Genomic DNA, 27,271 nt, shown 5'->3' with positions numbered 1-27,271 from the left:
AGACTAATGAAGAGAGAGTTTATTCGATTGTAGTATTTTCATGAAATGCAAAGTGAAGTCATTATTTTTCCCCTCCCCCCAATACTTTTTTGTTTTGGCTTCTAATCACACTTTGGAAGATACAGTAATAGAGCCAAAAACATGTATTTGGTTGTTAAACAAAAATATCTTTTAGAATAATTCGCTTTTGGGTTAGTATTATTCAAATAATAAATTATAAAGGAGTCTATTTCATTCTCACAAACACAGCTTCAGTAGCATGTTTTGTAGAAGAATTAAGACAGATACATTTGGAATTTTAGTGAACTGAAGCATTGCAGGTTATGTGCAGTAAATGATGTTTTCTTTGGTTGTAGGCCGTCTGCGTTGAGAAAAATGAAACACTCGGTGGAACTTGCTTGAACGTTGGTTGTATTCCTTCTAAGGTGAGCATATGTTTTGTGCAGTGCAGAAGTTTTTTCATTAGCCACCAGCTAGAAGGATATATTGAGATTAGAATATTAAACTAATACAGTTATTAAAAAATAAACCAGGGATGATAAAAACATGTTTTTCCCTTGTTAAGAGTACTGTCTTCAGTCTGCCATACATTCCTGAAATAAATTCCTTGTCTCAGAATGCCTAGCCTTTGAGCTAGGCTCTGATGACAGACTCTGATGTTCCACTTTTTTTCTTTTTAGCTTTCCTTTACAGTGAAACAGATAATAGGTAGTAAATTCTTCTTTTAGGCCCTTTATATATGAAAATATGACTGCTTTTTTAACCTGCCTTTCTGAAGTGTGTATTTAATTCATTGCTTTTAAAGAAAGTAGTTTTTTCATTCTTGTTTGTTGAACGTTTAAGTCGTTATTGTTTGTCTTAGATTAATTATGTAAGAACAAACTGAATTGGTGTAGTCCTATATGCTATTTCACGTAGAGAATGTCATTTTGTAAGTGGTTTTTGATTACATATAGTTTGTGAAATTTGATAATTGAGTCTATTTCCTTTAGGCTTTATTGAATAACTCTCATTATTACCATATGGCCCACGGAAAAGATTTTGCATCTAGAGGAATTGAAAGTATGTATACCTTTCATATTTAGCAATATTATCACTTAACTTGACTCTTCTGGCTTAACTTGACTTGTGTCTCATGAGTGTGTAATATATGTTCAGTGAGGGAAGAGTAAGAAAAAGATCTTAATGTGAGAAGATTTATTTAAGAAAGAAGGCTTAAATTCATATTCCTACTATGACATCTTGTGTTCCTTTGCTAATGTGTGTGAGTCTGTGTGTGTGTGTGTGTGTGTGTGTATGTGTGTGTGTGTGAGAGAGAGAGAGAGGGAGAGAGAGAGGGAGGGAGAGAGGAGTCAGTTTTTATTTCCCTGAAACCTAGAGATCATTGGGAGGTGCTGGATTCCTGAGTGCCATGGGCAAATAATGGTGAAGGAAGCAAAGTCTCCTTAAGTTGTTGGTAGTGGAAAGAGGTGCAGGGAGAGGGGGAAGGATGCAGCATAGTGGAAAAGAAGGACATTTCATAACGTTTTGTTACGTCATATCTCCTGCCATTCTTTTTGGACTGTTTTCATTTCATCCTTTTTCTCCAATTATTGTTGTTTACAGATATATATAGATATAGATATAGAAATATATAGAGATATAGATATATTGATATATTGTATGGCCCTTCTAGGAAGGGCCAAAACACACCTTGGTTGGAGGGGGGGGTGTTAATTGATTTTCCTTCATTTATTTCTTTGTAGCGGTAGGTTTCTGAAAGATTGGGCTGTAGTGTAGGCAGGCAGGAAGGTATAGGAGTGATGTAAATACATTAAAGCAAATATATTAAGCTAGATGAAAAGTAGAATCAAAACTCACTTTCTGTACCCACAAAGGAAAGAAGAGACAGGGTTAGTCAAAGACGTGCATTGTAGGTAAAGCTTCATGTTCTAGCTCTGTGACTTTAGGTAAATCACATCTCTCAGGGCCTCTCTTTCCTCATCTTTAAGATAATGTGTTGGTTGCATGAGCTGATTTCTGAGGTATTCTTACATGTAATGTTCTGTTGAGTTTGAGTTGCTTTATCTTCTGAGTTGCTTCAGAGTTTTCTTCTGAATTAAATGAGTGAGTAAAATCTAGTTTATTAAATTCTTTTATATTAAGCTTCTGTATTTGAAGTTTTCAAATGTGTATTTTTAGTAGTTTCATGAAATTTACCCTTTTGTTTGCAATTTCCAGTGATGTTTTACTTTGTCATTTTTATCAATACTTAAATTTAAATCTCTTCCAGATTTATAGTTATCATAAGGTGTTTGGAGAATATATTGTTATAATGGGTATAATGTTTTATTTTGGACTAGGTTTTTTCTGAAGGTGGACTTTTTACAGTGTGTAATAGGTTCTGTTATTGTGATAGGATGCTGTTTGCCTTTTGCCAGCTATGATTATTGTATCAGTTATTAGAGTAAATATTTTTAATACTGCCTTTTATACAGTTCTGTAAGCATTAGGCTGCAGTTTTTTAGACCTTGATTAGTGAAAAATATCACACATTGCTTCAGGAATTTAGCTATGGACTAAAGATTTATTTAACAAATTACAGTGTCTGAAGTTCGCTTGAATTTAGACAAGATGATGGAGCAGAAGAGTAATGCAGTAAAAGCTTTAACGGGTGGAATTGCCCACTTATTCAAACAGAATAAGGTCAGTGTGTTTAATGTTCAAATTTTTGCTTTATTTTATATACACCTTAACATTGCTTTATGCTCACAGTGATGTTATTAGAACTTTGCTGCTGGAGAATATTTAATTTAAAACAGTATGTTAAGCTGAAATAGATTTCCCTGATACATAGAACAAAACGTTTGCTGTTCCATACGTAGCGAAGTATTTGGTATTGGATAAATTATTTAATAGTTTTTTCTTATTAATCATATTTGTTACTCCAAAAAATTATTTTAAACTTTGTAATTTATAAACATTATTTTATAAAGGTTGCTCATGTAAATGGATATGGAAAGATAACTGGGAAAAATCAGGTCACCGCTACGAAAGCTGATGGCAGCACTCAAGTTATTGATACAAAGAACATTCTTATAGCCACAGGTTCAGAAGTCACTCCTTTTCCTGGAATTACGGTATTTACATGTTTTACAACTGTCACAACCTTCCTACAGAAATATGTTTTATAAACGACTTTATGCTCTTTATGAACTTTGAATGACAGATCTCTGACTGAAGTACTATATGTTGACAGTCATTCAGCTTTGGAAAATTGCCTGTCTTTATTCTGCAGTGATCGTGACCAGAAATAGAACACTGTATATTAAGATATATTTCAATTCAATATGAAGTTAAAATTGACCATTTTGTCTTGAAATGTTGAATGATAAATTTTTAAGTGAGCTTTTTTTTTTTTTTTTGTAAGTGAGCATTTTTAAGGGGTTTTGTTAAAATTGAGTCTATGGATAAAAGTCGTAAGTAGCTCAAAGCAAATAAATGACTTAGTATTTTTAGTGATTATACTGAGTGAGATCACAGTTTATAATCAGTAGGTTTTTCCAAATAATTTTGATTGTATCTTTTTTTTAAATTACAGATTGATGAAGATACAGTAGTGTCATCTACAGGTGCTTTGTCTTTAAAAAAAGTTCCAGAAAAGATGGTTGTCATTGGTGCAGGAGTAATAGGTGTAGAATTGGTGAGTTTTGTTTATTTATTTATTTTTTACATCTTTATTGGAGTATAATAGCTTTACAATGGTGTGTTAGTTTCTGCTTTATAACAAAGTGAATCAGTTATACATGTACATATGTTCCCATATCTCTTCCCTCTTGCGTCTCCCTCCCTCCCACCCTCCCTATCCCACCCCTCCAGGCAGTCACAAAGCACCGAGCTGATCTCTCTTTGCTATGCGGCTGCTTCCCACTAGCTATCTACCTTACGTTTGATAGTGTATATATGTCCATGCCTCTCTCTCGCTTTGTCACAGCTTACCCTTCCCGCTTCCCATATCCTCAAGTCCATTCTCTAGTAGGTCTGTGTCTTTATTCCTGTCTTACCCCTAGGTTCTTCATGACATTTTTTTTTTCTTAAATTCCATATATATGTGTTAGCATACAGTATTTGTCTTTCTCTTTCTGACTTACTTCACTCTGTATGACAGACTCTAGGTCTATCCACCTCAGTACAAATAGCTCAATTTCGTTTCTTTTTATGGCTGAGTAATATTCCATTGTATATATGTGCCACATCTTCTTTATCCATTCATCCGATGATGGGCACTTAGGTTGTTTCCATCTCCGGGCTATTGTAAATAGAGCTGCAGTGAACATTTTGGTACATGACTCTTTTTGAATTACGGTTTTCTCAGGGTATATGCCCAGTAGTGGGATTGCTGGGTCATATGGTAGTTCTATTTGTAGTTTTTTAAGGAACCTCCATACTGTTCTCCATAGTGGCTGTACCAATTCACATTCCCACCAACAGTGCAAGAGTGCTCCCTTTTCTCCACACCCTCTCCAGCATTTATTGTTTCTAGATTTTTTGATGATGGCCATTCTGACTGGTGTGAGATGATATCTCATTGTAGTTTTGATTTGCATTACTCTAATGATTAATGATGTTGAGCATTCTTTCATGTGTTTGTTGGCAATCTGTATATCTTCTTTGGAGAAATGTCTATTTAGGTCTTCTGCCCAGTTTTGGATTGGGTTGTTTGTTTTTTTGTTACTGAGGTGAGTGATGTTTTTTTCTGCCCCTTATTACTTGGAGTTGGACAGGACTTAGTGGTGCTCTGTTTGATTCTTTGTATAACATCACAGGTAGATCAGCATTGAGGGGTTTTTTTGGTTTCTTTTTTAAATATTTATGTACATCCATTTGTTTTTAATTTTTATAATTTTTTTAGAAAAATTTTTGGCTGCTTTGGGTCTTCATTGTTGCATGCGGGCTTTCTCTAGATGCGGCGAGCAGGGGCTACTCTATGTGGCAGTGCGCAGGCTTCTCATTATGTTGGCTTCTCTTCTTGCAGAGCACGGGCTTCAGTAGTTGCGGCACGCGAGCTCAGTAGTTGTGGCTCACAGGCTCTAGAGCGCAGGCTCAGTAGTTGTGGTGCACGGGCTTAGTTGCTCCCCGGCATGTGGGATCTTCCCGGACCAGGGATCAAACCCGTGTTCCCTGCATTGTCAGGCGGATTCTTAACCACTGCACCACCATGGAAGTCCCAGCATGGAGTTTTGCTTAGACACTTATCTAGTAGTAAAGAATTTTCAAGGCAACCTATTTAAGTAATCATTAGTCATTAGGACATTCTCTCTTGTTTTGAAATCTGCTTCCCTGTATCTTTCACATTTCCTATTCCCTAGAACTGGACTAATTTTTAAAAATCTACCAGCCCTTCAGGTATTTAAATCTGACAGCCCTTCGACCCTTCAGCAGACAGCTCTCATTCTGAGTGAATTACATTTCAGATAAAGACATGACTTATGTGACCTGATTCTTCCCTGCCCCTGCATCCTCATCTCGATCCCTCTTAACTCAAGTTTTAGAAATGTCAGACTACTTGAAGTCCTCTGAATACTGTGCTGTCTCCTACCTTTTCGCTGCCTGGTTCTCCTTTCTTGTCCATCTGGCAGATTTCATGTTTGTCCAGTGACCTCTATCCATTTTAGGAGTCCTTTTCCAGGGCCATTTTACCTTGTAATCGCCAAGAATGGCTCTACTTCTGAAATCACAAATCCAGACATTTTATTCTCTAACCATAAGCTCCTTTCCTCTTATTAAGTTATTCTTCAGGTAGACAGGTTCTGTAACTTAATCAAGTTTTCTAGTCCCTAGATCTCTCTTCTGATTTTGCTCTCTGCCTTTATCCCATCTTGACTGCTTTCCCGAGCAGGTTAGATTCTATAATGTTTCACTTTAATCACTTCATTACAGGTGTTCTTGAGTCTCTTACCTTGCTATTCTGTCATATCTGCTTGGCAAAACTAGTCCTGGTTGAATTCAGCTGTCTGTCTTTTTATGGTATACCCAGGATACTGACTACACCAGGAGAAAGACAGGCACCCTGCAGATTAGTACCTGTGTAAATTTTTGGCCACAGGTCTCAACAAGATCCTCAGCCTTGCTGACAACTCCATTATTTCCTTAGCTGGTACACTCTCCTGGTGCCTGCCGTGGTTGTTTCATTTCCCACTCATCTCAAACCTCTGCCAGCACAGCGTCTTCCCCTGCTTGCAGATGACCTTGTTTCCTAATTCCGCATAAGAGAAACCATCAGGTGAGAACTCCCTCAGCCTGATGCCCCAGATTTCAAAATATTTTTACCCATTGTTACACTTGTTCTCGTGATCTCTGTTGTAACTCTCGAAGTGCTTTTTTCCCTAAGACTGAGCCCTTCACCTGTCCTTGGTAGTGCATCATCTCCTGCCTTCTTGGGGACTTTGTTGTGATTTTTTTTTTTGTATTTTTTTTTAGTCTTCAAACTCTCTTATTTTTGCTTCCTTATTTACGTTTAAACGTGCTTCTCTGTGGGCACCTGTGTGCATTCACACATGCCAAGATGCCTTTGCACTCACAGACACAGGCTGTGTACACATAAGTAAGCCTTTTTTTGATCCTGTGTCCTCCTTCAGTTGCTAATTTCCCTCCCACCTTCTCTTCACAACCAGACTTCTTGAAAGAGATGCCCACACTCTGTTTCATCAGTTTCCACTCACTTCTTCGTCCATGGCTTCTTGCTCTTGACAGGGCATGAATGGATTTATTGCTCAATCCAGTGGACTGTTTTCTTCACTGCTTTATTTGGTAGCAAACAGCATTGCTGATTTTCTTGCGTTTGAAACTTTTCCCTTAACTTCTCTGATCAAACCACACTCTGTGGGTTTTCCAGCTACCCTTTGGGCTGACTTCTCATTCTTCCCTTTCTCAGCCTTCCCTTTAATTGTTAGTCTTACTCTGGATTCTGTCTCGGATCTATTCCAGACCCTTTTTGTCTTTCCACAGAATATTCTCTTTCCTCTTACCTCAGTTACACAAGGACTCAAAAATATTTGCAGCCTAATCCTTTCTCCTTGCCTCTGAATTTTTATATCTGAATACTTACCAGCATCTCTGTTTTGTAGGTCTCACAGGCACTCAGTTCAGTAAGTGCCTCTTAACCTTTCTCTCCCTCTTTCACTCCCCAAAATAAAACAAAGCCTGTTTCTTTTCTAACATTTCCTATTTCTGAGTGGTACTGCCATCTATCTGGAGGCCTAAAGAAGTTTGGAAACTATATGTGACCTCTCCCATGCTTTTGTGTCACATATTGAGTCAGTCCCTGGATTGTAATGTGATACTACCTGTTAGGTGGCTCATGAATATATCCTCTTCTTTTTTTTTTTTTTTTTTTTTTTTTTTCGGTACGTGGGCCTCTCACTGTTGTGGCCTCTCCCGTTGCGGAGCACAGGCTCCGGACGCGCAGGCTCAGCGGCCACGGCTCATGGGCCCAGCCGCTCTGCGGCATGTGGGATCTTCCCGGACGAGGGCACGAACCTGTGTTCCCTGCATCGGCAGGTGGACTCTCAACCACTGTGCCACCAGGGAAGCCCCTCTTCTTTTCATGTATCTACTTAGATCCCAGTTCATGCCAAGGTCATGTCTTACCCTGGGTTTCTCTTACTCCTTTAACTTTTTCTAATCTGTTTTCCCCAGAGTGGCTGAAGTGATTTTTCTGTAACACAAATGTAATTATGTCTCTTCCCTGCTGAAAACGCTTCAATGACTCATTATAGCTGTTAGGATAAGTACAAACTCTTAAATGTTGGTTGGTGCTGGCTCAAATCTCCAGCCTCATTTCTAACCCCTTTCCCTCTCAAACTATGTTCAAGGTATAGTGAAATATCAGTTCCTGAACAAGCAGCATTCTTAATCTGTAGGTAGACCTTCCTTCTGTTTGGAACATTTCATCCCTCTACAAGTTACTGCACTTTCTGAGCCCTTCCCTGCCTACCTAGATGGCCTTAGGTACCCTTGCTGAGTGTTCCATTGCAGCCTATACTTCTTGTTCTAGCATTTATCTTGCTTTCTTGATGTTACTTGTTCACTTGTCTCTCTTTCATTAAATCATAAACTCCATGAGGGTAGACATGCTGGCTGTTTCATTTACTGTGTGTCTTTAGGCTCTAGTGTAGTGGCTGATCTATAATAAGTACTCATGTATTAGCTTTTATTATTGCTCTATAAACATTTGTTGATATAATAAATACCTTTCAAATGTCAGCTTAGAAGTTACCTTTTTAGTGGAGACTTCTGTTTAAGAGAGCTCAGGTCTTTCCTTCTTCGAGTCTTCAGTATAATGTGTCTGCATCTTTGCATCATCTACTAATAATAGTATATTGAATCTATTTGTTTATGTCTGTCTTTTTTATAGGACCATAAGCTCCTTAAAGGCAGAGATTGAGTTTTATTCATATTTAAATTTCCATTGCTTTTCTTTTTTTGTTGTTGTTTTTTGTTTTGTTTTGTTTTCTTGTCTGCACCACGCCGCCGCATGCGGGATCTTAGTTCCCCGACCAGGGATTGAACCCGTGCCCCCTAGAGTGGAAGCACGGAGTCTTAACCACTGGACCACCATGGAAGTCCCTGATACTACAGTCTTTAACCAGTTATAAACATAACTGAATACCTTGCTGATACCAAAATATGCTACATTAACCAGCCCAGAAAAACTTCTAGAAAATAAAGTGTGGGTTGTTTAAATGACCTGTTTGAAACACTTGTGGTAGTGTCTAATGATTGTCAAAGCAGCTGTTTAAAAATCTCTTCTAGTATTTAGCAGAGATTGACCTCTGCCCCACATTTCAGTCTATTCCTTTTTCTTTTATTTTTTAACTTTTTATTTTATATTGGAGTATAGTTGATTAACAATGTTGTGTTAGTTTCAGGTGTACAGCATAGTGATTCAGTTATATGTATATATTCTTTTTCAAATTCTTCTCCATTTAGGTTGTTATTATATTGATATAGATCAGAGTTCCCTGTGCTATACAGTAGGTCCTTATTGGTTATCCATTTTAAATATACTAGTATGTACATATCAATCCCAAATTTCCTAACTTCATTTGTATATTTCTTTTCTCGACCTCACATATGAGCGATATCATATGATATTTGTCTTTCTCTGTCTGACTTCATTCAGTATGACAATCTCTAGGTCCATCCATGTTGCTGCAAACTGCATTATTTCATTCTTTTTATTGGCTGAGTAATAACTCCTTTGTATACATGTACCACATGTTCTTTATCTATTCATCTGTCAGTGGACATTTAGGTTGCTTCCATGTCTTGGCTATTGTAAACAGTGCTGCAGTGAACATTGGGGTGTACATATTCTTTTGGACCATGTTTTTCTCTGGATATATGCCCAGGAATGGGATTGCAGGATCATATGGTAGCTTTATTTTTAGTTTTTTAAGGAGCCTCCATACTGTTCTCCACAGTGGCTATACCAATTTACATTCCCACCAACAGTGTAGGAGGGGTCCCTTCTCTACACGCCCTCTCCAGCATTTATTGTTTGTGGATTTTTTGATGATAGTCATTTTGACTGGTTTAAGGTGATATCTCATTGTAGTTTTTTTTAAGACATTTTTTTTTTTTGATTTGGACCATTTAAAAATCTTTATTGAATTTGTTACAGTATTGCTTCTGTTTTATGTTCTGGTTTTTTTGGCGCGAGGAGTGTGGGATCTTAGCTCCCCCACCAGGGATTGAACCTGTACCTCCTGCATTGGACTGCCAGGGAAGTCCCCTCATTGTAGTTTTGGTTTGTGTTTCTCTAATAATTAGTGATGTTGAGCATCTTTTGATGTGCCTCTTGGCCTTCTGTATATCTTCTTTGGAGAAATGTCTGTTTAGGTCTTCTGCCTATTTTTTGATTGGGTTGTTTGTTTTTATGATATTAAGCCCTATGAGCTGTTTGTAAAGTTTGGAGACTAATCTCTTGTCTGTTGCATCATTTGTAAATATTTTCTCCCATTCTGTGGGTTGCGTTTTCATTTTGTTTGTGGTTTCCTTTGCTGTGCAAAAGCTTTTGAGTTTAATTAGGTCCCATTTGTTTTTGTTTTTATTTCAGTTAGTCTGGGAGACGGATTGAGAAAGATATGACTGTGATTTATGTCAGGGAGTGTTCTGCCTATGTTTTCCTCTAAAAGTTTTATGGTGTTCAGTCTTACATTTAGGTCTTTAATCCATTTTGAGTTTATTTTTGTGTACGATGTTAGAGTATTTTAATTTCATTATTTTTACATGTAGTGGTCCAGTTTTCCCAGCACCATTTATTGAAGAGACTGTCTTTCCTCCATCGTATAGTCTTGCCTCCTTTATTGTAGATTAATTGACCATAGGTGCATGGATTTATTTCTGGGCTTTCTATCCTGTTCCATTAATCTATATTTCTATTTTTGTGCCAGTACCATACTGTTTTGATAACTATAGCTTTGTAGTATAGTCTGAAGTCAGGGAGCCTGATTCCTCCAGCTCCATTTTTCTTTCTCAAGATTGCTTTGGCTATTTGGGTCTTTTGTTTCTCCATACAAACTTTAAGATTTTTTTGTTCTAGTTCTGTGAACAGTGCTTTTGGTACTTTGTTAGGGATTGCATTGAATCTGTAGATTGCCTTTGGTAGGATAGTCATTTTGACAATATCGATTCTATCCAAGAACATGGTATATCTCTCCATCTGTTGTGTTGTCTTCGATTTCTTTCATCAGTGTAGTATAGTTTTCAGAGTACAGGTGTTTTATCTCCTTAGGTAGGTTATTCCTAGGCATTTTATTCTTTTTGCTGTGATGGTAAATGGGATTGTTTCTTTAATTTCTCTCTCTGATCTTTTGTTGTTAGTGTATAGAAATGCAACAGATTTCTGTGTATTAATTTTGTAACCTGCAACTTTACCGAATTCATGATTATGGGCTCTAGTAGTTTTCTGGTACAGTCTTCAGGATTTTCTATGTATAGTATCATGTCATCTGCAGACAGTGACAGTTTAACTTCTTCTTTTCCAGTTTGGATTCCTTTTATTTCTTTTTTTTTTTCTTTGATTGCTGTAGCTAAGACTTCCAAAACTATGTTGAATAAAAGTGGTGAGAGTGGACATCCTTGTTTTGTTGAGTATGATGTTAGCTGTAGGTTTGTCATATATAGCCTTTATTATGTTGAGGTATGTATGTTCCCTCTGTGCCCACTCTCTGTAGAGTTTTTATCATAAATGGGTGTTGAATTTTGTCAAAAGCTTTTTCTTCATCTATTGAGATGATCACATGGTTTTTATTTCTCAGTTTGTTGATGTGGTGTATCACACTGATTGATTTGTGGATACTGAAAAATCCTTGCATCCCTGGGATAAATCCCCCTTGATCGTGGTGTATGATCCTTTTAATGTATCCTTGGATTCAGATTTGCTAGTATTTTGTTGAGGATTTTTGCATCTATGTTCATCAGTGATATTGGCCTGTAATTTTCTTCTTTTGTGGTATCTTTGTCTGGTTTTGGTATAAGGGTCATCACCCTCAGAATGAGTTTCAGAGTTTTCCTTCCTCTGCAGTTTTTTGGAACAGTTTCAGAAGTGTAGGTGTCACCTCTTCTCTAAATGTTTGATAGAATTTGTCTGTGAAGCCATCTGGTCCTGGATGTTTGTTTTTGGGTAGTTTTAAAGTCACAGTTTCAATTTCGGTGCTTGTGATTGGTCTGTTCATATTTTCTATTTCTTCCTGAATCAGTCTTGGGAGATTGTACCTTTCGAAGAATTTGTCCATTTCTTCCACGTTGTCCATTTTACTGGCATATAGTTGCTTGTAGTAGTCTCTTATGATCCTTTGTATTTCTGTGGTATCAGTTGTAACTTCTCCAGTTTCATTTCAGATTTTATTGATTTGAGTCCTCTCCTTTTTTTTTCTTGACAAGTCTGGCTAAAGGTTTATCAGTTTTACCTTTTCAAAGAACCAGCTTTTAGTTTCATTGATCTTTGCTGTTGTCTCTATTTCATTCATTTCTGCTCTGATCTTTAGTTCTTTCCTTCTACTAACTTTAGCTTTTGTTTGTTCTTTCTCTAGTTGCTTTAGGTGTAAGGTTAGGTTGTTTGGGATTTTTCTTACTTCCTGAGGTAAGACTGTATTGCTGTAAACTTCTGTCTTAGAACTGCTTTTGCTGCATCCCATAGGTTTTGGATTGTTGTGCTTTTGTTTTCATTTGTCTCTAGGTTTTGTTGTTATTTTGTTTTGTTTTTGCCAAGCCGGGCGGCATGTGAGATCCTAGTTTCCTGACCAGGGGTCCATCCATTGGTTGTTCAGTAGCATATTGTTTACCCTCCGTGTGTTTGTGTTTTTTAGTTTTTTTCTTGTAGTTGATTTCTAATCTCGTAGTGATGTGGTTGGAAAAGATGCTTGGTATGATTTCAGTTTTCTTAAATTTACCGAGGCTCATTTTGTGACCCAGCACATGGTCAGTTCTGGAGAATATTCCACGTGCCCTTGAGAAGAATGTGTATTCTGCTGCTTTTGCTTTTTTTTTTTTTTTTTTTTTAATAAATTTATTTATTTTTGGCTGCGTTAGATCTTCGTTGCTGCACACAGGCTTTCTCTAGTTGCGGCGAGTGGGGGCTACTCTTTGTTGCGGTGCACAGGCTTCTCATTGAGGTGGCTTCTCTTTATTGTGGAGCACGGGCTCTAGGCGCGCGGGCTTTGTAGTTGTGGCTCGCGGGCTTAGTTGCTCCGCGGCATGTGGGATCTTCCCGGACCAGGGCTTAAACCTGTGTTCCCTGCATTGGCAGGTGATTCTCAACCACTGCACCACCAGGGAAGTCCCCTATTCTGCTGCTTTTGGATGGAATGCTCTCTAATTATCAATTAAGTCCATCTGGTCTAATGTGTCATTTAAGGCCTGTGTTTGTTTGCTGATTTTCTGTCTGGATGATCTGTCCATTATGAAAATGGGGTGTTAAAAGTCCTCCACTATTATTGTGTTAGTGTCGATTTCTCCCTTTATGGCTGTTAGTATTTGCTTTATGTATTGAGGTGCACCTATGTTAGGTGCATATATATTTACAATTGTTATATCTTCTTCTTGGATTGATCCCTTGATCATTATGTAGTGTCCTTCTTTGTCTCTTATAACAGTCTTTATTTTAAGGTCTATTTTGTCTGATACAAGTATTGCTACCCCAGCTTTCTTTTGATTTCCATTTGTGTGGAATACCTTTTTCCATCCCCTCACTTTCAGTCTGTATGTGTCCCTAGGTCTGAAGTGGGTCTCTTATAGACAGCATATACACAGGTCTTGTTTTTGTATCCATTCAGCAAGCCTGTGTCTTTTGGTTGGAGCATTTAATCCATTTACGTTTAAGGTAATTACTGGTATGTATGTTTCTATTGCCCTTTTCTTAATTGTTTTGGCTTTGTTTTTCTAGGTGTTTTTTCTTCCCTTCCTCTTTTGTTTTCTTCTCTTGTGGTTTGATGACCATCTTTAGTGTTGTGTTTGGGTTGCTATTTCTCTTTTGTGTTTGTATGTATTGTAGGTTTTGGGTTTGCTCTGCCCATAAGATTTTGATATAGCCGTCTATATATGTATAAGGTTGTTTTAAGTTACTGGTCTCTTTCTTGCCTAGAGAAGTTCCTTTAGGATTTATTGGAAAGCTGGTCTGGTTTTGCTGAGTTCTCCTAGCTTTTGCTTGTCTGTAAAGCTTTTGATTTCTCCATCAAATCTGAATGAGAGCCTTGCTGGGTAGAGTATTCTTGGTTGTAGGTTCTTCCCTATCATCACTTTAAATATATCGTGTGACTTTCTTCTGGCCTGCAGAGTTTCTGCTGAGAAATCAGCTGATAACCTTATGGGAGTTCCCTTGTATGGTATTTGTCATTTTTCCCTTGTTGCTTTTAATATTTTTTCTTTGTGTTTAATTTTTGGCAGTTTGATTACTGTGTGTCTTGGTGTGTTCCTCCTTCAGTTTATTCTGCCTGGGACTCCCTGTGCTTCCTGGACTTGGGTGACTGTTTCCTTTCCCGTGTTAGGGAAGTTTTCAGCTAGTATCTCTTCAAATATTTTCTCAGGTCCTTTCTGTCTCTCTTCTCCTTTTGGGACCCCTATAATGCGAATGTTGGTGCGTTTAATGATGTCCCAGAGGTCTCTTAGACTGTTTTCATTTCTTTTCATTCTTTTTTATTAATTCTGTTCACACTGTGATTTCCACCATTCTGTCTTCCAGGTCAGTTATCCGTTCTTCTGCCTCACTTATATTCTGCTTTTGATTCCTTTTAGTGTATTTTTCATTTCAGTTATTGTTCATTTGTTTGTTCTTTAGTTTTCTAGGTCTTTGTTAAACATTTCTTGTGTCTTCTTGATCCTTGCCTCCATTCTTTTTCTGAGATCTTAGATCATCTTCACTATCATTATTCTGAATTATTTTTCTGGTAGGTTGGCTGTCTCCACTTCTCTTCATTGTTCTTATGGGATTTCATCTTTTTCCTTCATCTGGGACAAATTCCTCTGCCATCTCCTTTTGACTGACTTTCTGTGATTGCAGTTTCCATTCCGTAGGCTACAGTATTGTGGTTCTTGCTTCTGTTGGCTGCCCTCTGGTGGATGAGGCTGTCTAAGAGGCTGGCAGGCTTCCTGATGGGTGGGGATGTGTTCCCGTCCTGTTGGTTATTTGGCCTGAGGTGACCCAGCACTGAAGCCTACAGGATGTTTGGTGGGGCTGATGGCTGCCTCCAGGAGGGCTCGTGCCGATGGATACTCCCCAGAACTGTTGCTGCCAGTGTCCTTGTCCCCGCAGTGAGCCACAGCCACCCCCTGCCTCTGCAGGTGACCCTCCAATACTAGCAGGAAGGTCTGGCCCAGTCTCTTATGGAGTCATTGCTTTTTTCCCCTTGGTCCTGGTGTGCATGAGATTTTGTGTGTGCCCTCCAGGAGTGGAGTTTCTCTTTCCCCCAGTTCTGTGGAAGTTCTGTGATCAAACCCCACTGGCCCTCAAAGCCGGATTCTCAGGGGACGACTCCTCCTGCTCCCGGACTCCCAGGCTGGGAAGCCTGTCATGGGGCTCAGAACTTTCACTCCTGTGGGAGAACTTCTGTGGTATGATTGTTTTCCAGTTGTGGATCACCCACCAGTGGGTATGGGATTTGATTTTATCTCGATTGTGCCCCTCCTACTGTCTTGTTGTGGCTTCTTTGTCTTTTGATGTAGGGTATCCTTTTTGGTAGGTTCCAGCATTTTTTAGTTGATGGTCATTCAGCAATTAGTTGTGATTTTGGTGTTTCCATAAGAAGGGGGTGATCTCACGTCCTTCTACTCCACCATCTTGAGCTAATCTCCAGAATCTGTTCTTCTTTAGAATCTATTCTTTTCCACCTTTGGCTGTACTCTTATGCTAATTAAGTTCCCAGAGTTTACTGATGGACTGTCTCTGTTATCCAAACTCTGTGATCTAATTTGATTAGGGAGTTAATTCATCCAAAGTCATTTGTTGTTGTCTTGGGCTTCACTTCTCGCTTAATGATATTTCTTCAGTTCACTCCACTTTGAAAATTGTTCTCACGGATAAGAAAAGCAAGAAAAAAGGAATAATAATAGATTTACTTTCTTTTGTTAAACAGTATAATAATATCCCAAGCAGTAATTCTATTTCCTCCATCTCTGCACTTTTGCTTTAGGTTTTTTACAAGCCTTGGGTCATTCCAGATATCTTGCCACAAAGTTTTAGGTGTCTGTTACCATATTGAATTAGTTTTCACGTGTCATTTTGAAAATTTAGGCTTATCAGAGAATTTACTGTGTAGTCATACATATCTCTTTACTTTCTCATAAAGTTAGTCATATGACTTCTATTTTTTATTTATACTTCTTGTTCCTTCTTCCATTACAGTTTAATGTAGTGCTTTCAAGAACATAGGTTTTGGAATCAGATATAAATTTGAATTTTAGCTTTGCCTCTTCCTTCTTAAATTTATAACCCTCTCTGAACTAGTTGATTCATCATAACAAGGAGGAAAAGAATAATTGCCTTATAAGATTTTGTTGGGATTTTATAAAGTTAATACGTTTTAAGAAACTTAACATAGTGCCTGGCATTTAACAAGCTGTAAATAAATTGTAGATCTTATTGGAGTTTTCCTGTCTCTAAGGATTTTGAAATCGGCTTTCCTAAAGAGTAGGGCACTTGGCTATGGTCATTGTTCCTTACTTTGAATTATAGACTTTGAGATGCTGCTTCTCATCGTTACTACTCGTACTATTTCGATTTAGGTTCAGAAGAGTGATTCCTTTCTTTTAAACATCTTTATTGAGATAAAATTCACATATATAGTTCACCCATTTAGAGTGTACAATTCAGTGATTTTTAGTATATGCACAGAGTTATGCATCTGTCATCAGTATCTAATTCCAGAACATTTTCATTACCCCAGAAAGAAACCCCGTGACTATTAGTAGTCATTCTATATTCCTCCCTTCTTCCAGCCCTTGGAAATCTAATCTACTTCCTGTGTCTATGGATTTGCCTATCCTGAACATTACATATAAATGGAATTCATGCAATATGTGGCATTTTGTGTCTGGCTTCTTTCACTTAGCATAATGTTCTCAATGTTCAGGTATACTTCATTTCTCCTTATGGCCAAATATTCCATTCTATGGATATAGCACATTTTTCAAATTAACTGATCAGTTGATGAACAATTGGGTTGTTTCTACTTTGGGCTAGTATGAATAATGCTGCTGTGAACATTTGTGTAGAAGTTTTTGTGTAGACATCTGTTTTCATTTATTTTGAGTATATACTTAGGAGTAATTCTCTTTTTAACCTTTCAAGGAACTGTACAGCAATTGGGAGATTGGGATTGACATATATACACTAATATGTATAAAGTAGATAACTAATAAGAAACTACTGTATAATAATTAAGTTAAATTTTTTTAAAAAAAGGAGTTGGGAGGCTAGAAGGAGGAGCTCTCTCACCCTACTACTAGTAGTCAGTTGCAGATCTAACAGGAGGAGACATACCTTGCATCTCCAACAGGAAGAAGGTTACTATTGTACTACCACAGCAGAAGGAAGGAAGGTTCTCCTTGCAATAACCTTGCCAATGGGAGACTGTCATTACTCAGCCAATAAAAAACCACTACAACTTCCAAGTTGCAGGACTCCAGTGGACTTTTTATTTGTAACAGCCTTCCCAACTCCACCTTCTCCTCTATAAGAGAAACATTCATCTTCTTTGTTCTCTGGACTTGCCTGTGGTTCACCATGGATTGTATGCCCCAAATTGCAATTCCTTGATATTCCCGAATAAACCAGTTTTACTGGTTTTTTTAAAAAAAGAAACTGTACAGCAAAGTGAATCAGCTATATGTATACGTATAGCCCCTCTTTTTCAGATTTCCTTCCAGGTTCGTTTGTTTTGTTATTGAGTTTTGAGACTTCTTTATGTAATCTGGATTTAGATTCTTTATTTAAATCCTTTATATGGTTTTTTTTTAATTTTATTTTTGCCTGCGTTGGGTCTTTGCTGCATGCAAGCTTTCTCTAGTTGCAGTGAGCTGGGGCTGCTCTTCATTGTGGTATGTGGGCTTTTCATTGCCGTGGCTTCTCTTGTTGCGGAGCATGGGCTCTAGGCATGTGGGCCTTCAGTAGTTGTGGCACACGGGCTCAGTAGCTGTGGCTCGCGGGCTCTAGAGCGCAGGCTCAGCAGTTGCGGTGCACGGGCTTAGTTGCTCTGCCACATGTGGGATCTTCGTGGACCAGGGCTCGAACCTGTGTCCCCTGCCTTGGCAGGTGGATTCTTAACTACTTTGCCACCAGGGAAGCCCCCAGTAGATGGTTTGCAAACATTTCTTCACAGCCTGTGGTTTCTCTTTGGGTTCGTGATACTGTCTTTTGAAGAGAAGTTTTAAATTTTGTTGAAGTCTAATTTATCTTTTTTCTTTTATGGATTGTGCGTTTGGTATTGTAGCTAAGAAATCTTTGCCTACTCAAGGTCACAAAGATTCTCTCCTATATTTCCTTCTAGAAGTTTTATAGCCTTGGGTTTTACATTTAGGTCCATGATTTTGAGTTACCTTTTCATGTATGCTTGTTATTGGATTTTTAGTGTCATTGTATTGCCTCTAGTTAACTCAGCTCTCACCCCCAAAATTCATGAAATTTTAAAAATGAATACATGAACTTAATTTAGTTGGTAAAGTAAACTCTTAAGGTGAATTTTAAATTATGAGATGAATTTAATACACATCTTGCAAAGGATATATTCATAGCTTTTCATAGTTTATTTAATGCTGTAAAATTATCTTCATATTGCCAGTTTCATATATAAGTATTCACAAGTTATAACTGATAAAATGTTAAAATATAAAGCCAGTATTTACTTTAAATTATAATTTGAATGAAAATATAAACATTTCTCTGTTGAGAAAATAGAATACGAAATCAGTTTAATATTTTGCAAGCATCAGTAATTAGCAATAAGAGGTTACTTCTTCCCTGTCAAGACCTTCCTTCCCACCGCTGTTCCTCTTTCTGGACCAGTTACCAGCGTATTTCATTCCTTCTCCAAGTCTTTGTGCAAATGGCACTCGCAGTGAGGCCTTCCCCTGGCCACACTGTTTAAAATTACAGTCCCTCTCCTTTCAGTAGTCCTGGTTGTACTTCCTGCTTTATTTTTCTCATAGCTCTTTTACTGTCCTCTGCATGAATTGTACTTATTTGTCTCCCCTGTCGGAATTTAAGGTCCCTGAGGGCAGTGTTTTGTTTACTGACGTATGTCTACCACCTAAAATGGTGCCCTAGCATATAGTACGTGCTCAGTACATGTTGAGTTAGTGAATATTAAGTTATATATGTTTGTCACAGTGTTAATTTTAAACCTCAGAGTTTCTAATAGGACCATATTAACACAAGAAAATATCTTACAATAAACTGTTTAAGATCATTTTTTTAAACATTTGCTATAGAAGCCTTTATTTTTATGATGATTGTTTTTTTTATTATGTGCAGGGCTCAGTTTGGCAAAGACTTGGTGCAGACGTGACAGCAGTTGAGTTTTTGGGTCATGTTGGTGGAATTGGAATTGATATGGAGATATCTAAAAACTTTCAGCGCATCCTTCAAAAACAAGGATTTAAATTTAAATTGAATACCAAAGTTACTGGTGCTACTAGGAAGCCAGATGGAAAAATTGATGTTTCGTAAGTATGCTACATTTGTTTTTGTTATGATACCCTTCTGTGCGTTTCTTTAAGAAAAACATTCAGTTTTTAGAATCAGATTCTTCTATAACTTAATAGCATTGTACTGTGTAGTATAACTCAGTATTGCTTATCAAGTCAGTCCATTGAAATTCACAATTGCATTGATGATAGAAAAATGAAGCCAGTGTTCTCATTTGTAATGTACTTTTTCATAGTATACATTCAGAAAACTTTAAACTCTCAACGTTCAGTAAAAATAATTCAGTATTTTTAGACAGATACATGGGGAAATCAGTAATATTACTGATTCAGTTGCTTACTGTGTGCTTGGCATTCTGTTTAACACTGAAATAACTTGCCTAAGGTCACATAGCTGGTGGGGGCAGAAGCAGTGCCTGAACTTGGATCTGTCGGACTCTGAGACTTAATGTTCTTAAACTGTGTTATACAGCCTGTTGTTGTGAGGTTCTGATGATCGACCTCTAGAGGATATGTACATTTTTCTTTGCCTGACCCTTATGTTTATATTTATAATAAAATAAACTTACACTGTTAGAGGTGTCATTGATACTTGAAAATGTCTGGTCTTAAATTTCCAAGTCTATCAGCTGTTCATGTAGATGTGTGTTTAACAGTTATACACTGTTCATTATCTAGTATTGAAGCTGCTTCTGGTGGTAAAGCGGAAGTTATCACTTGTGATGTACTCCTGGTTTGCATTGGCCGACGACCCTTTACTAAGAATTTGGGACTAGAGGAGCTTGGAATTGAGCTGGATCCTAGAGGTAGAATTCCAGTAAATACCAGATTCCAAACTAAAATTCCAAAGTAAGTTGGATACTTACTGCATTTTCAATAATTTTAAGCAAACACTATTTTGAAAATAGGCTTTTGTCATGCTTAAAAAGTACCTTGGCTTTGGGGAAGAACAGTAAACTTATAACATGTAAAAGCAAAAGTAATTAATTGAATTTTTTCACTACCCAGAGATTAGAACCTGAACTCACAGATATTTGAAGAGCTGTATTTGATTTATTTTTTTGGTGACTTTATAACTAGAAACGTGTATTTTGTTACCCTGGTATAACTGTAGATGAGTGTCTGTGATTTCAGAAGTTGACCGTTTCTTTTGATCTCCGTGGCAGTATCTATGCAATCGGCGATGTGGTTGCTGGGCCAATGCTGGCTCACAAAGCAGAGGATGAAGGCATTATCTGTGTTGAAGGGATGGCTGGTGGCGCTGTGCACATTGACTACAATTGTGTACCATCGGTGATTTACACACACCCTGAAGTTGCTTGGGTTGGCAAATCAGAAGAGCAGTTGAAAGAAGAGGTAATTCAGAGTAGTTTTCCTCTAATGTGTGATTTGAGTTGACACCAGTGGTTGAGAATCCTTTCATTATTGCATTAATGCATTTTAATAACTATGTAGAACATTATAGGTAAGTCTGTATAATTTTTACTTTGTGAGTATCTTAAAGGAGATCATTTGGTTGCCTGTATTCAAAAACTAGTAATTCCGGAGCTCTTATATTTGGCTTTGAAATATATCCAGGTGGGCTGACATTTGCATTTGCTTGTGTTTATACCCAAACTGTATTTCAGTAACAAGCCTTTTGGTCTTTCCTTCTATATGCTTTGTGAAGAATTGCCTTCTTGGGATTTATTTTCTGAAGAAATGGTAGATGCTTTCACCAAATGGGAATGAATTTTTTGATAGCTTATGTATGTTCTCATTTTCTGCTTCTCACAGGGTATTGAGTACAAAGTTGGGAAATTCCCATTTGCTGCTAACAGCAGAGCTAAGACAAACGCTGACACAGATGGCATGGTGAAGATACTTGGGCAGAAATCAACAGACAGAGTAATGGGAGCACATATTCTAGGACCAGTGAGTACTGTAAAACCAGAAATCCCACTAGGATTTCTGGAAAGCATTGTTATTTAGTAGATTAATTTAAAACCACCTGGTGTTTACATTCTGCGGTTATTATTTACTAGCCAAAGTTTGAATATGGCTTCTTCATGCATCGTTTCTAGCACTGACATTCTTGCCCATCATATCATCTGCATTCCATGCTGCAACTAAGTTTATCCCTTTAAAACATACACCAGGCCATTTGCCTGCTTAAAATTCTCTAGTGGTCTTTTCTGCTATAGACTTACATAAAAGGCCCCACTGAATTTGGCCCTGGTTACTTTTCTGACCTCATCTCTTTCCACTTGTCCCCTTTGCTCATTAATTCCCTGTCTTATGGGCCTTCTCTCAATTTCTTCATAGGCTGAGCTTGTTCCCATTTTAAAGCCTTTGTTCTGGAATCCTCTGCCTTCATATCTTTGCATGACTGGCTTATTATTCAGGTCTTAGCTCAGATGTTACCTTCTAAGAGAAGCCTTTCCTGCCACTGCACGTGAGGTATGCCCTCCCCTAGGTATCTGGTGCATCAGTAATGATACTAGAACATTTGAGTGCTTCCTCTGTAACAGTTTTTCCTAGATGCATGCATCAGCTTTAGTTTCCATGACCCTGTGAGGTAGGTGGTGATGTTCCCATTTTTGAGGTGAATAAATGGGCCAAAGCACAGAGTCAGTGAGTGGTTAGGGCAGTAAGTGGTAGGAGTTGAATCCAGGCCATCTCGCTTCAGAGCCCAGGCTCTTAACTTCTGAACTGCTTTTTTTTCTGTTAAGGTTTTTCTGACTGGAGGCAATTAACTGTTCTAATCTCTCGTATTAGAAGGTAGTTGTTTTTGCCATAGAAACAAAATTACTTCTTGGTTTATTATTTTAAAGGGTGCTGGTGAAATGATAAATGAAGCTGCTCTTGCACTGGAATATGGAGCATCCTGTGAAGATATAGCTAGAGTCTGTCATGCACATCCGGTAACAACATACGCAATTAATGGCTATCTCAAGTTTCTTCTGATTCACAAATACTTGGTTTTTAATTCTAAATTTCTTCCCTTTGCAGACCTTATCAGAAGCTTTTAGAGAAGCAAACCTGGCTGCATCATTTGGGAAATCGATCAACTTTTAAATTAGAAGATTATATTTTTCTGCAATTTCCTGGGAGCTTTTGTAGAGGTAACATTTCTGAACAGGAAATGCTCACAGCTCCAAGAATTTCTAGGACTGAATTATGAAACTTTTGGAAGGTATTTAATAGGTTTGGACAGAATGGAATAATCTCATATCTATATTTTAAATATAATATTTTATTTCACTGCGTTAATACTGCAGAAAAAAAGCTACTTATAGTAGCATCCTGGAAAATTTTCTTCAACCCGTATTTTCATGCTGTTTATGAAAGGCTCAACTTCACTGAATTTATGCTAAGTAGCTTTTATCTCGGATACAGGATTTACGTACATGGATGGAGCTGGAGTATGGTATGTGAACAGCTGTGTTTGAAACAAGGTGATAAACTTGGTTTTCACATTGGAAACAGTCATTAGAATAAGTTAAACATGTATAAACTGAACTGATGTAAATAAAAAATGATGGTCTATCAGGTATTTTAATCCCCAAAGTCTTGGCCGTTAGAGGTAGAATTTGTGTTTAGATTTTTAAGGTTCTAGTGAGGTCTGCAGTCTGAAGTATAGTTATATAGTTGACCAAAGTAAGGCAGTATATATACGAAATTCATATATTAAGTGGAGAAGCAATGTATTCCAGTGGGAAATTAAGATACGGAAATAAACATGTCTTAAATATTCATACTGGTTATTCTGAGTGGATGTCAAGATGGTCCTAGATTTTTTATGACTACCTCTACCGTACATTCTTGTTTATGACTCTTTATTATTGCTTTTATAGGCCTGGATAGATCTTTTTTCCCCACATTGTAGGACAGTATTAAGGTATTTAAAAGGTCATTATCCTTTCATCTGTTCTAGTGATACCTACTAAATGTTTAGCATTTATTTTTAGAGAAACGACATAAGGGAATCTTTAGTCTCTTGTCTTTTCTGAAGTGGATTGTCAGTGTATCCTGGCTGGGTAAAATCAACTATTTCTTTAAAGAGTGCTATAAAATTATATTTATTGATAAATATTTAAAATGGCTGTTTCTTAAAACACTTAAATAACAGTGTTGAATACTAAATAGACTTTATTATAACTATTATAACTAAATTTAAGAATCATTTCAGATTCATTCATTGTATTTGATATAGCATAAATTTCTACAGAAAGTAAATGAAGGAACTGAAATATGCAAACCAGATATTCACTTGATTGCAATTTAAAGGTTATATATCGTCTTAAGGAAAGTTTGGAGAATGTAATTTATGAGCAGAAAGCTGTATGGAATAAGAAATCATCAGCTGATCCATAGATAAAAGGAAAATGTTTTGTAGCCTTCAGGTTTTTATTGATTTATATGTAGGTCACATTTTCCTTTTACTTCACACGTCCAGTGCTCTTGAATTGTATTATGGTCATTATAAATGGATACATTGTAAAGACTGGATTCTGTTACATACCTCTGAAAAATTCTGAATTTTTTAGTGGGCAGTTAACTTGGTTAAACTCCAAACTCTTGTTGTCTTTGTGTGTGCGTGCGTGCGTGCGTGTGTAGGGGGAGGGCGGGTGGACAGCTGAAATCTCTACGCAGTTGTTTCAGCTTTACCTGGGCTATCTGAAGTTTGTGCCATGCACATAAAGTTCACAGGTCAGCTAGAGATTGGACAAGGGATATGCAGAATTTATACCTCTTTTCTGGGGCTCCTCCCCTCATATTTCAGTTGCTCTTGGTTACCCCAAACTCTGTCCTCCGATTCCTTAACCAGTAAAACTTGGCTTCTCTTCAAGTTGCCACTTGGGACCTCCCCTCAGTGAAAAGCTATTAAAAATGGAAATCTCACGCAAGGCTGTTATTTGAGTGCAACGCGCACCCCCCTCTTCTGCCTACTTCTGGTTGTTGTCCAGTACCTTTACTTTTTAAAAATATATTTTATTCAGAGTTTTCAGTTGTTATCTGTAGGAGTGGTGGTCTGATATGTGCTATTTGCCATTACTGGTAATGAGCTCTGCATCTTTTTAAAATCTGAAATCCCAATATTATGTGAAGTGCTAATTTATTTAAACCTCAAACATGTCCTCTACTCTAGGTACAGAGATTCTGATGAGGGAATAGTAAAATGTAATTTAATACAAAGTCCTAGCTATAGAGACACAAAAGAATAGTTAAGTGCAACTTTAAGGATTCCCTTTCACTGTGAGAATGGAAATATATGTGGTTGGGAATGAAGTCCTAGGTATAAGACAAATTTTTAATGTTCGCTTAGTGTTATTAAGTTCTGAGTATTCCTTGGCTTGTGAAGGGTGGGGCTATTAGTTGTCCAATTCATTGCGCTGATTGAAATTACTAATTTTAAAGTGCGACTTTTAGTTGTTTAGCTGAAAAGCAATGAGGGGTAGTGAAGGTTTCTACCTCTGCTTAATTGTAAGTAAAATACTTACAATCAAGGGGAAAAAAATAGACTTAGTTGCCCTGGTAGATGAGGAGGTACAACCACTTTGCTAGTTATTAGAACTCCTATCTAAATAAAAGTGACAACTGTGTGGAACTAGAGGGAAGTTGCCTTATTATTGAGATTACAGCCATTAACGTAACTTCTGTTCGGGCCCAGCTTCAAATGCAGCTGTGTTGGATGTGTGGGTTGTTGTTATGTGGTACAGAGTAGCCTTTTCTCTAAGAAGAATGTGTGCAAAAACCACTTAAGACCTGGCCTGTTTCCAGCTAACTCAGCTATAAAGTCGACAAAGGCTTGGCAGTTGTATTCCAGCTATTTTCTTTATCCTGTGGAGTAACAGTTATCTGATTGTGAAATCAAATAAAATTCAATGTAAAATCTGAGAAATTATAGCATCCTTCTGTACTTTGAGTAGCACTGCTCACTGTGCACAAGCAGTAATATCCCCAGACTCTGGCTTAACTTAAACGTTCCCCTCAGCAGCCCTAGCCCTGTTTTATGTGGCAATACTCGTATTGTTTTTAAATTTTATTGGAATATAGTTGATACACAGTGTTGTTAATTTCTTCTGTACAGCAAAGTGACTGAGTTCTACATATATATATATATTCCTTTTATATATTCTTTTCCATTATGGTTTGTCACAGAATATTGAATATAGTTCCCTGTGCTATACAGTATGACCTTGTTAATCCATCCTGTATATAATAGTTTGCCTCTGCTAATCTCAGACTTCCATTTCCTTCCCTCCCATACGCCCCCTCCCCCTTGTAGTTGTAAAGGCAACTACAGGTCTGTTCTCCTTATCTGTGAGTCTATGTTTCGGCGATAGGTTCGTTTATGTCATATTTTAGATTCCACGTGTAAATGGTATCATATGGTACTTGTCTTTCTGATTTATTTCAGTTAGTATGATAATCTTTAGGTCCATCCATTGTTGCTACAAATGGCATTATTTTGTTATTATTTATGGCTGAGTAGTATTCCATCGTACATATGTACCACATCTTTATCAATTCATCTGTCAGTGGATGTTTAGGTTGCTTCCATGTCTTGGCTATTATGAATAGTGCTGCTGTGAACATTGAGGTGCATGTATCTTTTCAAATTATAGTTTTGTCTGGGTATATACCCAGGAGTGGGATTGCTGGATCACATGGTAATTCTATTTTTAGTTGCTTGAGGAACCTCCATACCGTTTTCCGTAGTGGCTGCACCAGCTTACACTCCCACCAACAGTGTAGGAGGGTTCCCCTTTCTCCACAGTCTATCCAGCATTTGTTATTTATAAACTTTTTAATGATGGCCATTCTGACTGGTGTGAGGTGGTACCTCATTGTACTTTTGAGTTGCGTTTCTCTAATAATTAGTGATGTTGAGCATCTTTTCATTTGCCTATTGGCTATCTGTATGTCTTCTTTGGAGAAATGTCTATATAGGTCTTCCCATTTTTCGATTGGGTTATTTTTTGTCGTTGAGTTAGATGAGCTGTTCGTATATTTTGGAAATTAAGCCCTTGTCAGTCACATGGTTTGCAAGTATTTTCTCCTGTTCTGTAGTTTGTCTTTTCGTTTTGTTTATGGTTTCCTTTGCTGTGCAAAAGCTTGTAAGTTTGATTGGGTCCATTTGTTTATTTTTGTTTTTATTTGTATTGGCTTGGGAGACTGACCTAAGAAAACATTGGTACGATTTATGTCAGAGAATGTTTTGCCTCTGATCTCTTCTAGGAGTTTTATGGTGTCTTATGTTTAAGTCCTTAAGCTATTTTGAGTTTATTTTTGTGCATAGTGTGAGGGCGTGTTCTAACTTCATTGATTTATATGCAGCTGTCCAGCTTTCCCAGCACCACTTGCTGAAGAGACTGTCTTCTTCCCATTTTACATTTTTGTCTCCATTGTCAAAGATCAATTGACCATAGGTGTGTGGGTTTTTTTCTGGGCTCTTTATTCTGTTCCATTGATCCATATGTCTGTTTTTGTGCCAACACTGCACTGTTTTGATTACTGTAGCTTTGTAGTATTGTCCGAAGTCTGGGAGGGTTTTGCCTCCAGCTTTTTTCTTCAGGATTGCTTTGGCAATTCTGGGGCTTTTATGGTTCCACAAAAATTTTAGGAGTATTTGTTCTAGGATCACACTAAATCTGTAGATGCTTTGGGTAGTATTGCCATTTAAACAATATTCTTACAGTCCAAGAGCATGGGATATCTTTCCATTTCTTTGAATCATCTTTCATTTCCTTTATTAATGTTTTGTAGTTCTCGGCATATGTCTTTTCACTTCCTTGGTGAGGTTTATTCCTAGGTGGGTTTTTTTTGTTTTTGATGATTTTAAAAGGATAGTTTGTTTACATTCCTTTTCTGATATTTCACTGTTAGTGTAAAGAAATACAACTGATTTCTATATGTTAATCTTCTTTCTGCCTACTTTACTGAATTCGTTTATCAGTTCTAGTAGTTTTTGTGTGGAGTCTTTAGGGTTTTCTATTGGGTTGGCCAAAACGTTCTTTGGGTTTTTCTGTAAGATCTTATGGAAAACCCAAACAAACGTTTTGGCCAACCCAATATATAGTATCATGTCACCTGCATATAAAAC

General features: G+C 37.4%; 1 protein-coding gene across 3 annotated transcripts in view; it reads left to right on the top strand.

The window, feature by feature from the left end:
* The window catches only part of DLD (dihydrolipoamide dehydrogenase), a 31,688-nt gene extending 9,449 nt beyond the window's left edge, over positions 1-22,239 (top strand). Inside the window, exons 4-14 of one of the 3 annotated variants that reach the window (XM_065883697.1) lie at positions 357-425; positions 993-1,062; positions 2,585-2,685; positions 2,976-3,119; positions 3,581-3,682; positions 19,010-19,200; positions 19,861-20,031; positions 20,349-20,538; positions 20,959-21,096; positions 21,996-22,085; positions 22,174-22,239. In XM_065883697.1, coding sequence (XP_065739769.1) covers positions 357-425; positions 993-1,062; positions 2,585-2,685; positions 2,976-3,119; positions 3,581-3,682; positions 19,010-19,200; positions 19,861-20,031; positions 20,349-20,538; positions 20,959-21,096; positions 21,996-22,085; positions 22,174-22,239 — 1,332 coding nt within the window. The remainder of the gene's footprint in view (positions 1-356; positions 426-992; positions 1,063-2,584; positions 2,686-2,975; positions 3,120-3,580; positions 3,683-19,009; positions 19,201-19,860; positions 20,032-20,348; positions 20,539-20,958; positions 21,097-21,995; positions 22,086-22,173) is intronic. The other 2 variants (XM_065883695.1, XM_065883696.1) reach the window with 2 other exon arrangements.
* Positions 22,240-27,271: the final 5,032 nt, after the last annotated feature.

This window comes from Phocoena phocoena, chromosome 9, assembly GCF_963924675.1.
Source record: "Phocoena phocoena chromosome 9, mPhoPho1.1, whole genome shotgun sequence".
Lineage (NCBI taxonomy): Eukaryota > Metazoa > Chordata > Mammalia > Artiodactyla > Phocoenidae > Phocoena > Phocoena phocoena.
The sequence above is the reverse complement of the archived record's forward strand: the minus strand, read 5'-3'. Positions and strand labels throughout refer to the sequence as shown.